Source organism: Ixodes scapularis, unplaced genomic scaffold (genome assembly GCF_016920785.2).
Source record: "Ixodes scapularis isolate PalLabHiFi unplaced genomic scaffold, ASM1692078v2 PGA_scaffold10__122_contigs__length_95168666, whole genome shotgun sequence".
NCBI classification, from domain to species: domain Eukaryota; kingdom Metazoa; phylum Arthropoda; class Arachnida; order Ixodida; family Ixodidae; genus Ixodes; species Ixodes scapularis.
The window spans coordinates 25,014,108-25,028,126 of NW_024609836.1; the positions used below are offsets into that span (position 1 = coordinate 25,014,108).

General features: G+C 45.2%; 1 protein-coding gene and 1 pseudogene across 1 annotated transcript; one reads left to right on the plus strand and one right to left on the minus strand.

Moving 5' to 3' along the window:
* Positions 1–302: 302 nt before the first annotated feature.
* LOC121046742 lies at positions 303–2,119 on the plus strand (the record flags this gene model as incomplete). Its single annotated transcript, XM_040501309.1, has 4 exons — positions 303–481; positions 1,186–1,299; positions 1,638–1,885; positions 2,016–2,119. Coding segments are annotated over 4 exons (645 nt in total), but the record flags the coding sequence as incomplete, so codon positions are not given.
* Positions 2,120–3,989: 1,870 nt separating this feature from the next.
* On the minus strand, positions 3,990–10,017 carry LOC121046741 (annotated as a pseudogene).
* Positions 10,018–14,019: the final 4,002 nt, after the last annotated feature.

The following is a 14,019-nucleotide window of genomic DNA, read 5'->3' on the forward strand; positions in this document are numbered from 1 at the left end:
GCGGCCATAATCCGATTACGACGCCTTAGCAAGGCTTCGTAATCGGATTATGACTGGTCCAAGCGCACCCCAGACCGGCAAGATGGCAGCGCCCTGAAGCCGGACTTGCAAACGTGTATACTCCGGCGGCCCCGTCGACTCCCGCGGCGCGCGTCGGTGGGTCGCCAGCGCGGCGCATGCGCAGAATCTGGCTACGAGGGAGCGCTTCCTGCGAGAGTGCGCCATTTCCGGTTCCTTTTCATTTCGAATAGCAAACGAGAATTCTCGCGCTTCTTGAGCGCCAAGCTCGAGCGAGGGCGTGGACCTACCTTGCCCGACGAAAACTCGCGCTTGCACTGTTGGTGCACCGCCTGCGCCGCAAGCGTAGGCGGTCAGTGTACATACGGCACATCTTTGACAAGCGCACAGTCTGCGGGGAATACCACCGCCTCATCCAGGAGCTGCGAGAGAGGGACCCCGAATACCACTTCAAGCATTTCAGGTAACTGAATGCACGCTCAAAAGGGATATTGAACTTACGGCGATTTCGGTGTCATAAAAGTATGAAAAAATTATCGAGCTTGCGGCGCACTGTTTGCGAGCGCGAGCTTCCCGACGCGAAAAATACTGCGCGTTGTTTGCAGTATTATTTCTGTAAAGCTGATGAAGGCAAGGTGGAACGGAACGTCTAGCTCTAGCTGATGAAGCTAGACGTTCCGTTCAAAGCTCATGAGGGCAAGCCGAGACGGAACATATAGCTGATGAAGTCAAGCTTCATAAGCTAGACGTTCCGTTGGCAAATCCGGGCTGATATCGGTTGCTCCACCTTAAATGGCAGCAGCCAACAATTGTGTTCAAGGGGCAGTGTCGAGAGCCGTTTCGTTGTAGTGGAGTGGCTTACAAGAGTGCTTTCACCAGTGCCACGAGCTTGCAACTTTGAAATTTAGCAGAATGGGCAGGTTTGTTTCTTGTAAAAAGATATTAGGGTTGTTTATAGTAGCAGTGTAAGCTGCCACGCTTAATCAAACAGCGATCCTGGGAACTTCCCGTCGCTTCCATATAAAACATAACAATAGGCGGAAACTCCATTATGACGTGCTTAGGCTGGTATGATGCCTAGAGCTTTATTTCAAAGTGTATATTTTGAAAACTTCTGCTGAGGAACACCAGTTCATGTTGGGTCACTGTGTCATTGAGTTCATGCAGGATGACCAAGGCATCATTTGATCGACTGTTGAGTTTTGTGTATCACCGAATCCTCCACGCACCAACCCACAGGAGGCCAATCTCCCCTGGAGAAAGGTTCGCAGTTACGTTGAGGTAAATAGGATATTTTCGTCTTTCTAACAAAATTATTATGTTTGCAATACTTTACATATATATTTTGTAATACTGTACACTGATCACTGTTCATTCCCTTGCGAATAAACCTGAGGGGATACCAAAAGTCCTCCCACAAGCCCTGCTCCGGCTGTTAATGTATCACCTTCACATTCAACAGCATGGTAGAAAAATATTTTACAGCTTTACTGGCTTCATAACAATAACAAATCTGTTTTCAACACAGTTTTATAGAACATACCACACTTCTATCACAAAATCCTGCATCGCAAAAGCACGTCAGGTTGAGGTTAATACGTGAATGAAATTTTTTCTAGATTCCTGGCTACCCGAGGATCAATGCAGGATTTGGCCATGAGCTACAGAATGCACGCCTCGACAGTCTTTGGGATTCTGAGAGAAACCTTACAGGCCATCTGGGACTGTCTGTCTCTTGTGGTACTGGAAAAGCCTACCACGTCGAAGTGGGAAAGAATACGGCAGGAGTTTTGTGCGAAGTGGAATTTCCCGAATACCATCGGTAGCATTGACGGGAAGCACTTTTCTATTAAGTGCCCAGACAACAGTGGGTCAGATTGTTATAATTATAAAGGGTTTAATTCCTTGCTCCTGCTCGCTGTCGCAGACGCCAACTACAGGTTTACTCTAGTAGATGTTGGGGCACAGGGACGCATGTCAGATGGCTCTTTCTTCAGGGAAAGTGCCATCAGACGTCACTTTGAAGCCAACACTTTCGGGCTGCCCTCGGGTGTGTCTAGGTGGCCCGTCTGTTTACTCATCGACGCTGCTTTTCCAATAAGCACGTACTTAATGCGCCCGTACCCTGGAAGGAGTCTCGATGACAACAAAAAAGTTTTCAATTACCGTCTTTCCAGGGCGCGCCGATGTGTCGAGAACGCTTTTGGCATTTTAGTCTCCAGTTGGCGTTTGTTTCTTGGAACTGTCGAAGGTGACGTCGAGCTTGTCACTGACATGATAAAGGCAGCAGTATGTTTGCATAACTTTCTCTTGGCTGACAACGCATACTGTCCCAATGATTATGGTGACAGGCCACAGGGGCGGGCGGTGCAGGAAGGTCAGTGGAGGCAGACAGTGTCGCAAATTGGCACTTGCACTGCAGCGGCCGGCAAGCGCCCTGCTCAAGCAGCCATAGACATGAGAGATGAGATCTCAGATTATTTCATGTCTGCAGAAGGCTCTCTGCTATGGCAGCTGGAAGTTATTAGGCGCAGCTAATACGTGAACCTGTGTTACCACTTTTCTTCGCAAACAGAATATAACACAATTTTCCACTTGCCTGCTCTAGACTGCTCTATCTGGGCATATGCCCAGATAGAGCAGTCTAGAGCAGGCAAGTGTAAAATTGTGTTATATTCTGCACCTGCCAGTCTTGTTAACAATTTGAGAGCGGCTTGTGCGCGTCCACATTTTTTTGCTTGGCTACTTGTGTCAGCCTTACTTTTTGTGCTGGAAGTGTTCATTCTTGAACCTGATTTGTTTATTGTTTTCGCATGCCTTTTTCCTGCTGCAGTGGTTAAATGGTAAAAGACATTCTATGTCAGCCATTTCTCTTCTAGCCTAAAATGAAGGCACTGCATGACTTCTATGTAACGTTCTTCCTTTCCTTAAAAAACAATAAATTTATAAAACACACTTTTTACTGCCTGGATACTACAGGCATGTCTCAAAATAAATAGTCGTTGAAAAAAATGTTCTTTGCCACATATGTATGCCGCAAGACGCATTTTTTTTTCTGTATCTCTACAGAAACTATTCCCTTACAATGATGATTAGGAGTGTACTCTATATACGCCATTACTCCGGAGTTTCTTTTTTCCCCGCCCTCCGGGAAGACGTGAGACGAGGGAGCAGAGTCGGAAATAGAGCACTATCTTAATCATCATCATTGTAATACGGTATAGTTTTACCATCGCCCTCAAAACAAGAATTACACATCGCCACGTAAATAGTGGGCGCCAATATTTTTTTTAATATTTCTTGTTTCGACGAGAATTTATTTTAAGACATGCCGGGCCTATCCGGGCAATAAACATGTTTCCTTGTAAGTTCAGTAACCCAAAATCAATTATTTTCGCAAGCCATTGCTTCGATGCCAGCCATTTGAAACACATGTCTGTGAGATGTTGCCGGCTTTCGGTGCTGTTTGTGGGTCAGTCTGCAGAAGCAATTCATCATTTGTATTACCTTTGATAGACATCACGAGATTGCGAGAGCTTATTATATATATAAAAAAATTACCTTGCCTTTCACTCTGTGCTATCTGTGTTGCTTTTTTAAAGAATTATTTCGCATCGGATTGTGTGTTGTTTTATTCACTGTTCTGGGACATTTGTGGCAAAAAGTTGCCTTTCCACCTAAGTTTTTGTGCTTAGGCAGACATTTTATTAAGTCTAGTAGGATTAAAAGTCAATGACTCGTGTTTTTACTTTTTATAGTAGTGTTTCTACTTGTGTGGCACAAGGTGTCGGGCGCTAAAAGTATTACGCACGGATCTTTTTTTTTTTTTAAATACTTTGTTCATAAAATTATTTTATTGGAGTTTAAGCACGTCACTGCAAGTAGAAGCATAAAAAAAAACACAGCAGCAGCCTCTTGCTTCGTTATAAAAACATACAGTAACGGAAGTAATTGCAGCATTGGTCAACTAATTAGTTGTCATATTCTGCAATGATGTCCATTATTCGTGCCTTGCACTTTGCTGCGTCAGGCCTAAACAACCTGTCCAGGCTCATGCCAATGGACATGCCAAAAGCCTCATTTTCCGTCATTTTCTTGTCCAGCTGGTAGAGCAGCTGCTGATCAAATTCGCCACTTTTTTTACGCTTTTTCGGTGCGCCTGACGACACCCCCGTCGTTGCACGCAGAGCGGGCTCATCACCATAATTTTTTAGCTGTGATTGGCCCGTTGTTCCATCTGCTCCAAATCAATGCAGTTGTCCTCAGAAGGCGACGGTGCGCCACTCTGGATCAAATGAAAAAGGTCTTCTGCCGCGACATCCCCGTCGGCGTCCATTACTAGTGGTCTTGTGTCCAGGTTGCACGCCGTTCTACAGGAACAGAAACATAATCCACTTAGCAAGCAAAACCATTATCACATGAGCAAAATGCTTCACATATATTTGATATTTCGAAAGGAATATAAAATGTCTTAATATGTTTATCAGGTTAGTAATCCCCGTGTCAGACGGCGTTCTGTAGGTCCTTTTAAACTAAGCTCCTTTATAAAATCGGCCAATCTGCTCACGATGTTGAGTGCGCCCGTACCCTACGGCGTGCGCTGGTTTGCCGATTTTATACAGGAGCTTAGTGAAAAGGATCTTTAGAACGCCGTCTGACACTGGTATAAGACGTTCTCTTACCCTGTCTTTCTTCTTCGACACCGTTTCCCTGCTTTTACAGCAGTCTCGGGTTTTTCTACATTATGATCAACATCCACCAGCTTGCCTGTGCACTCACTGCTTTTTTACTGGTATAAGCTTTATTTCTGAATCACTGTAAAATTAGAGCTACGCTGTACCGTCCTAAATAAAGCAAGCACAATAAACAAAAATATTGCGCCTATCGACGCCATTTTATTTGTTTGTTTTTGTGTGTGAGGGAACATTTTCATTTTGTGTGTGAGGGCACATAGGCATTTTCATGACGGTGGTCTGTCTGCATTTTAAAGTACAAGTGAAGTATTTCTGCAGAACATCCGACATATCCCTCAATTGGGAGATACGCGGTTGCACATGTGTAAATTACCAGGAAGGTTGACTTCTGACCAATTAATCGGGGATAAATACTAACCAGCATTAAACGTGTTCAACGATTAACGCACAATGCTACGCATTATTCTGCACAGCGTGCCAAGCTTGCTTGAAGCCATGGGAAGTATTTTCACCCTTGTTTTGTTCGCTATGTTGGTTATGTGTGGCGATACCGGTGAACATATGAAGAAGGCAATGAAGGCGGACCGTTTCTTTTATTTATCTTCTTTACACACTCGAACAAAACTCTCAGCAGTGCGGAGGGCTCGCTCAATGCAAAGCCTGCCTGTCTCAGCCGCGTTGTACACAGACGCGGCTGCGTCCAACGTGATTAAAGAATTCCATCCACTATTCCATCCAAGAGGTCATTGGTGTCGGACGTTCGCTACTGCTGCTATGCCCCCAGTGTTCGATCGAAAGAAATAAAGCGGCATTCTAGTACGTTTTTCCGATTTCACTGACGGTTCCGCAACTCTCGTCAGGCCTGTATCTATAATTCCCGAGAACAGGATTGTGACCAAAATGTGTAACTCAATCTACGACACGAGTCTGTTTCAACGCTTAAATTCCTCATACCACGCTCGACAATGGTTCAAAAACTCACTTTTCAGGACGGCCACAGTTTTTATAAAATTCCATGGCCTGCATGAATTCCCAGGTGTGCCTGGCGACGAATCCGCTGCCGCTTCGCTTCGTGAGTTCCAGGGCCCTGGTTTCACGCGTGAAGCGGTCACGCAACCTCTTCCACAGTTTTTGGCAGCCTCAAACTGAAAATAAAAACCAATTCTCTGGTTTTGGGCAATATGTAAAAGCTCCACTAAGGTGCGAAAGCACGGTTGGCGCACGTCCAAGCCGGGCCCGCTCGCCGTTCACCAGCCGCCTCTTACGCGCACGCTTCTTTTCATCTATAGGCTCCTTGCACATGACGTCATTTCCGATGCCCTCCAGAGAAAAGGGAAAGAAGGAGCTCCCCTCTTATCAGGATCCTCCTTTCTGCCTCCCGGATTTGTACAGGCGTCGCTATTCTCCCCCCAGAAGATTAGAGAAGATTAACCTGTCACTCAAAATTCTTACAAAAGCAGTTTCCCTCTCCTCCTTTTCCTTGGTGTTCAAAAGTGTGCGATGTGACGTCAGTGCAAGGAGCCTATACACCATTTCTCCGGAGCACATTGCATTCTTTTTTTTTTTTTTTACAATCTATATAAGTACAAGTGGATCGCGCAAAGCCGCTGCTCGCGCTCCCTCACCCCTCAACTACCACGACTGATTATCCCTAGCCCATAAGAAACTCCGTTGCGTATCCGCTCTCTCTTTTTATCCGACCACGACCGCTACGTTCACCACGAAAGGTCAGTGAAGGGTTTTTATATAAAGTTTCACTTTTCAAGCAAATTACAAAACATGATCGCGTCTGCTGCAGCAGCGGAACACAGCACTGCGATAAGCACAGACGCGATGTGCGGAGCAACGAAATAGCTTACCTGTGGGGAGACCGCACAGCTCCCGGATGGCCTCCCAAGCATTGTCTTTCCTGGCCGTGTCGCGGCATTCGAGCTTCCTCGTGTCGTAGACACATGGGTGAAGACGAACTCCCTCGATGAGGTTCTCCACGACCGAGTCGGATTCTTCGAACATGGCGCCACACGAAGTGCTCCCGTCGTCTCCTATTGCTCGTATTCGCCGGGCTTTCCGCTCGAGGGCTGCCGGGAGCCAGCGCGTGATGCATCCTGGTCCAGCGTCGCCGGCGCAGCCGTGGCGGAATACGGCATGCTCCATTTTGGCGTCGAGGTGGTCAGGCTGCGTCGAACGCCGCCGGTCGCGTCGGTTACGCCACGACGCCGGAGTATACACGTTTGCAAGTCCGGTCTCAGGGCGCCGCCATCTTCTTCAGTGGGGTGCGCTCTTCGGCGCGGCCAAAATCCGATTACGACGCCTTAGCAAGGCTTCGTAATTGGATTATGACTCGTCCGAGTGCACCCCAGCCAAGCAAGATGGCAGCGCCCTGAAGCCGGACTTGCAAACGTGTCCGACGTGACGTCGCTGTGACGCGCTCGCACGCGCGCACGCGTTACGTCGGAGTATAACAGAGCCTTTAGAGACGGCGACGTCGGCATCGCTCGCTTCGTCGGAGTCTTCTTGTTTTGACGTGTCGTACACAAGCTGATTGCAGCAGCGGTGATAGTGACTGTCATCAATAGATGCTGGAAGATGGTTCTTTTGACTTCGGCCCCGTTGCGACCAGCACCAGGGGGCGAAGACAAGATCGTCGGTGACGAACTCGCAGCAGTCTGCGACAATCTCCTCGTGACACATAAGACGCAGCCGTGAAATAGTACACACAAAAGTCCGTCACCTCCGTCGGAGCCCAACCATCGCGGGGAGCATTATAGTTCAGTGTCGCCCGTAGCGTGGGATATTTCGGGCACCATAACATAAAAAGTCATTCGAAATTGTTTTTCCCTGGCGAGCTACGCAAGCGTCCTCCATGAGAGCCAACGCATGCGATCGGAGAGGACACCGGCGCGCCGAGGCCGGGGGACCACGTGCAATTTTCAGAGCCTTCCGGGATGCAAACGCATGCCGGCAGGAAAGCTGAAGGTAGCAAACTGGGATTAGGATGATTGCGAGGGTTAATGACATGGGCTACGCGTTCATCTGCGCCACGATAATTTATCAATCGATATATTTCAGAAGATGTTTTACAAACGTTCTATTCTTGAGGCTCAAGTTGGTATAAATCGCCTGTTCTAGTAAAGAAGTATAGTACTCGGCTAAAAAAATGAAAGGCGTTTACAACACCGAATTAGAGTGCAGCTTTTGAGGAGGAGGAGGAGGGACGGGCACTGAGGGTACGTTATACCACTCCTCCCTCCTTCTCATCCTCCCTGCTACCCCTCCTGCCCTCCTCCCTCCTCGTCCTCCCCTCCTCCCCCTGATCCCTCCAGCTCCTCTCCTCCATTCTCTTCTTCACCATCCTCCCTCCAACCCTCCTCCTCCTTCCTCCTCCCGCGTCCTTTGTCCACCTCCGCCTCCCCTCACCCTTTTCCTCCTCCTCCTTCCTTCCCCCTCCTTCTCCCCGGCCTCCTCTCCTCCCCTCGTCGTCCTCCTCCTCCCCGCGCGTTGCATTATGGGAAATGTCCCATAATGCTATGTGCGGCACTCGTAACGTCACTGGTGACGTCACGTGTGACGTCACGAGTCACGCGCGTTTCATTATCCGACATTTCCCATGATGCACAGCGCGGTCGCGTCTACGGCGACGCCGACGGCGACGCCGGTCAAGCCGGAAACGGGCGCCTAAGAGCTGTCCTCTATAAAAAGTGCAGGGTTCTCTTCTAGCAGGAAAGCCGGGTGAAATAGAATCTGTCTTAAAAAAAAAAAACGTTTGAAAATCAATGCGATTATTTGGCTCTAGACATGGGCAGGACCACAAGTTCTGCAAATGCTCAGTTACACGCGCCTATTATCACAAAGTGGCGGATGTTCTATTGTATATGTCTAATAAAAGAATGCCGAATTCTCAGATCACACAATGGTTCATTAAGTCGATACTTGCAAGGGAAGCGTTTGCACAGAAAAACGAAAAACCACAACATAGATAGTGCTTCAAGAGACTAAGATGTAAGTGTTCAGTCACAAAGTGCAAGCGCGTGCGTAAAGATAACTAGATATTTTTTCATGAAATCTACACGTGGTTATATTAGGGTCGTGACTCGCGAGAAAGGACGTATTCACAACTTTGTGCAAGGCCAACTTGACACTCGAAATGTCGGAATAGGCAATTTGGAAAGTGCAAGGAATGGCTAAATTGCACTCGCTTACTGATATATTATTCATAAAACACTGGAAAGTAATGACAAGAGTAACGTCGTTACTTTCATCGTTACCTCAGAAAATAGTAATAGAACTACAGTTACAAGTTACATTTTTAAAAAAGAAACTCGTTACAGTTACAAGTTACCAAAAAAGTATCAAACTTACAGTAACGCGTTACTAGTAACGCGTTACTACATAAGACTAGTAAACTGACCATCATGTTAGGCAGTGTCTAGTTTACACTGCATTTGTTCTACAGGCATACTTTTAGTGTCTTTAAGAGAGCGAATTGGAACAATCACTGTCTCTGAGTAAACAAACAGAAACACCTTCCGCATTTCGTAGTGGATAATGTATTCGATGGTGATTCATAGCGCATAAAATTTCGCTGTAAAAATCCTGGCAATCGACCTCAGTCATTCAACTTTCAAGAAGCCTTTCAAATATGCAATGCAGTCAACAAAAGTTGACATGTTGGCACCATCTGTGTAAACATGTATATACCCATCGTTTATAATAAGTATTTCACGAGACACTTATTGAATTGCGGAGGGAGAAATCCCATGTTAATCAAATTCCTTGCGAAGCCAGCCGCAAGCTACCACCAGTGTCTTCCAAAGAGCAAAGCAAGGGAGAAGGGAGAGGGGGAGGTAACGGCCGAGATCGAGAGTTGCGTTGGAACGGACAAGCGTGGGCGAGAATGGGCAAGCCTAGAATGAGATATAGTTCAACTAAACGATCACGTTCACGTGGTGTACAGCCAAAATGGTCGGACAAGACTGTGGGCAATCGACATCAGAATTCTGTGAGTGGTGCCTCGTCGCCAGATGCAAACGTTTAATAATTACTAAATTATTTATTCTAATTACTAGAAATCTGAATATTGTAAAATATCATGTATACACTAAGCAAATGAATATTTCGTTACAAGTGTAATCTACCCGTTTATTTGTCGAGCGCTAATATATGTAAACACAAAATGTACGCGTTGTTTCACGGAAAATAAACATATAATGAACATTAATTCACAGCGAATTTTACTGACCTTCAGTTGCTGCATGCTGCCTTTTGAGGCCGCTTGATAATCGTTGATATTCCGAATGTTCAGCATCCCAAAGTGTCGAATATTCTGATTCCAAGCGTCGGCGCAGGCGTCAACCAAATCGGAACGCCTAAGTCCTTCACCAGCTCTAGAAAAACATAATCCAAGCATGTATGTAAATTAGGGCTGGGCCAATAGATCACTTTGTTGTGATTACTCGACTATTGCTTTATTCGCTGTTATATTTGTTATCCGGCTAATAGGTTTGGTCATTCGTCAGAACTTTTGGGGAGAAAGGAAAATGCCTGCTCCGCTATCTTGACCCAAAATATTTTATTTTAGTAGGTTACATAGTTGAAGTCACCATTAACTTACTTTAGAGTTTCTGTAATCGTAAGCGGGAAGAATACAAAGTTCACACATTGGTGTATATTTATTTATTTTCATAAAGGATTTTTGAAGTGTTTTCGTACCGGTATAGCATTAAGTATCGAATGAGGGTGTACTTTCCGCGAGAATGGGCATAGCAAGATATAGTTTTAAAAAACACATAGTTTAGACTTTTTTTTTAGATATTAAAAATAAGAAAAAAAGTTATAAAAAAACGAGTGGATAAATCATGAACACGTAGGAAATAATTGATTGAAAAATTTAATCAACGATAAGGTATAGTCTTTTTTTATTTTGAAACACCTTCGACCCTAAAGGTTCATTACAAAAGAGAGACAAAGAAGGAAAAAATTCTGGTGTGGAGAATATGAAATTAAGAAGGAGGTATTTTTGCAGTGTCTGCATGTGTGCATGTTTTTTTGTAAGACCACTTTTTTTAATGTTTTGTTCGCGAGATCAAAAAAGAAAGCATATTACAGAAGCGAGTTTTTGTTTTAGATGATGTTAGAGATCAAATAAAAAACTGTAGCCCTTGAATAGGAAGTACACAGATACTAATAGCGATAAAGATATCATGCATCTTTCTGGAACATAATTAAGAATTAAAACCTTGAGTTCTTTATTCATCATTGCCCTGCAGTGCCATCGGGCATTGTCGCAGGGGGCGAATAAACTTGATAAAAACATTTCTGAATTCGCGGCACACACAATCGCACTGGGCAAGGCATCCCACTAATTAATTGTTTTAACAAAAAAAGAATGTTTGCCCAATTCCGTCCTGGTGCGGTATTCTCTAATCTTATGAATGTGGTCTTTTCTTTTTGAGATATAATTTGGTGGTAATAAGTAAAATGAGCTATTAATGCCAGTTTTATTGTTATAAATTTTGAATAAAAACTTCAAGCGCAAAAGTGTGTCGTCTTAATGCCAATGTAAACCATCCCAATTATTTTATCATGTCGGTCACACTCTCAAAGCGGCCGTACCGCACCAAAACGGAACGAGCGGCACAACTCTGAATTCTTTCTAAAGCAACAAAATGGTTTTGCTGAGAAGGATCCCTAACGGTGCAGGCGTACTCTAGCACTGGGCGTACATAAAACAGATAGGCGAGCTCTTTGATAGATTTAGTTGATTTCCTTAAATTTCGTTTTAAAAATCCAAGCGCTCTGCGGGCCCTCATAACAACGTCGTTAATGTGTGCGTTCCATGTGAAGTCAGCTGACAGAGTGATGCCAAGATATTTAACTTTTTCCTGTTTTGTTACGGTTTCATTATTCAGTTGGTAACATGTTTTAACTTTTGTTTTGGTTTTGCGGATAAAACTAACATGGGCACATTTTTTAACGCTTAACTCCTTCTTCCACTTTTTACACCATTGCTCTATTCGATTCAGATCACACTGCAGCCGCGTGGAACTCCCCTCGTCTGTTATGCATGTATAAACAACACAATCATCTCCAAACAATCGTACCTGTAAATTAACACCGTCATTAATATCATTCGCAAATATTGTGAACAAAAATGGACCCGAAACAGACCCCTGCGATAACCAGATGTTACCATAACAGTATTTGAAGTTTTACCATTTGAAACAACACGCTGAAGACGTGATGACAAATATACTTTTATAAAATTTAGAATAGTCGTCTCAAAATTCATGCGCTCTAATTTGTATAATAATAGTTCGTGTGACACCGTATCGAACGCTCTTTTATAATCTAAGAAAACACAATCAATCTGACCACCTCCCTCAACCCCCGTCATCAAATCACGATAAAGCTCAGTTAGTTGTGAAGTGCATGAGTACGCCTTTCGGAACCCATGTTGTGAGTCAAAAAAAAATGATGAGAGTTTAAATGCTTCATAATGTGACAATATAAAACATATTCCAGTAATTTACAACATATAGACGGTTTGCAGCAGCTGTGCATGGGTGCCGCCATAACTGACCTTCAGTTTTTGTTTCCTCTTATTACGTTTACTTCACTTCATTCTTACCATAGCAGGCTAGGTCATTGCCATCCTAGAGTTTATTCTGTCTTTCTCCCCAGCATTAGCCTTTGTGGAGGCTCGTTCACACCAATTTCAGTGGCTCGGTGTCTCGGCAAAACAAGAGAAGGTCAGCAATGGCGGCTGTATTCTGGCGCGTGTGTAAAGCGTCTATAGATGTCAGTGAGATCGGTCTGTAATTCGTAATTTTTTTTGGCCCGTTTTTGTGCACAGGCACCACGTGTGCCACTTTACAGTCGTCTGGCAATGTACCATCATTCAACGATTTCTTAAATATTACAAAAAGGTTTTGAGCGATCGCATCTGCACAACGTTTTAAAATTCTCGGAGAGATACCATCTGGGCCTACTGCCTTAGCTTCATCTATATGTTTTAGGAGTTACAACACACCTCCTATAGCAAGTTCAACTGGTGGCATTGAACTGAACGTGCCCTGGCATCTATCGTAGTCGATGCTCTCAGGAGGCAAGAAAACTGATTGAAAATATTGATTGAAGGCTTCGGTTTTTTGCAGTCGTCGGTAACTATTTCGCTGTTGACCATCACCTCTCCTATCCCAATCTGATCATTACCACAGCGCCTCATGTACTTCCATAAATGTTTGTTGTTTGCTTTCATCCCGTCCTCCAGCCGCTGCAGACAATTTTCTTTGGCTTCCTTCACCTTTATTTTATAGAATTGTTACCATCCTGCTAAGCACAAGAGCTCAGAGAGAGACGAGGACGACGATGAGCACCCGCGAAACGTGCAACGATACGAACGTTAAAAGCTCTGTACATATAAAATGCTTTCTACCTTTTGACAACTGCGTATTTGACGACTACCAAATCAGAAGTGGGATGAGCACGTTCGCGACCTGTACACGGTGAGAAGCTTTATTCTGCGATTCTCAAAGCAATAGAAGCTGTGTCACATCGGACCAGCTCATTCTAGAGATGACTGACAGCACCGGGCACGATCTACGAAGGAAGGAGCGCTTGCGAAGCCGTCCGCCAGGTGCAAACCAAGGTTCCTGCGAAAGAACAGGCGATAAAGAAATCACGAGCGTGGCTGTCGTAGACAACACTCGATCCCTTCAGCAACACGACGAAGCGAATCCTGTAGCTCTGACTGCTGGTATTGACGACACCGATGGAGTCGCTGATGCGTTGGAGAACCATCAGGCAACGGAAGTTCGTGCAACAAATGAAGACTTTGCTACATTGCGGCAAACGGCTATCCAGAGTGCCGTGCGGGAGGCGATGAGCGGCATGGCTACGCTTCTTCGTGCCGGCCAACAGCCACTTCAAGACGCGCGACCGCCTGCGGACTCTGGAAAGCTTGTACCTGTCGTTAATCCTGTGGCATTTCCATCGCAGACAGTGGAACAATGGGTTAGAAACGTTGACGAACTTTCCACAATCTACGCGTGGAGTGATCGACAGACGTCGTGCTTTGCCATCACGAAACTGGAAGGGGTTGCAAAGACATGGTATGATGGACTTTCGAGCGTACAGCGATCATGGCAAGAGTGGAAAGATGAATTGAAAAGATCGTTTCCAGATGTGAAAAGCTTTCAGCGTCGCCATCAGGAGATGGTGGCTCGAAAACGACGAAAGGGTGAGAACATCGAATTGTACTTTCATGAAAAGGTTCGCCTCGCCCGTCTCTGTCAACGCCCTTAAAATC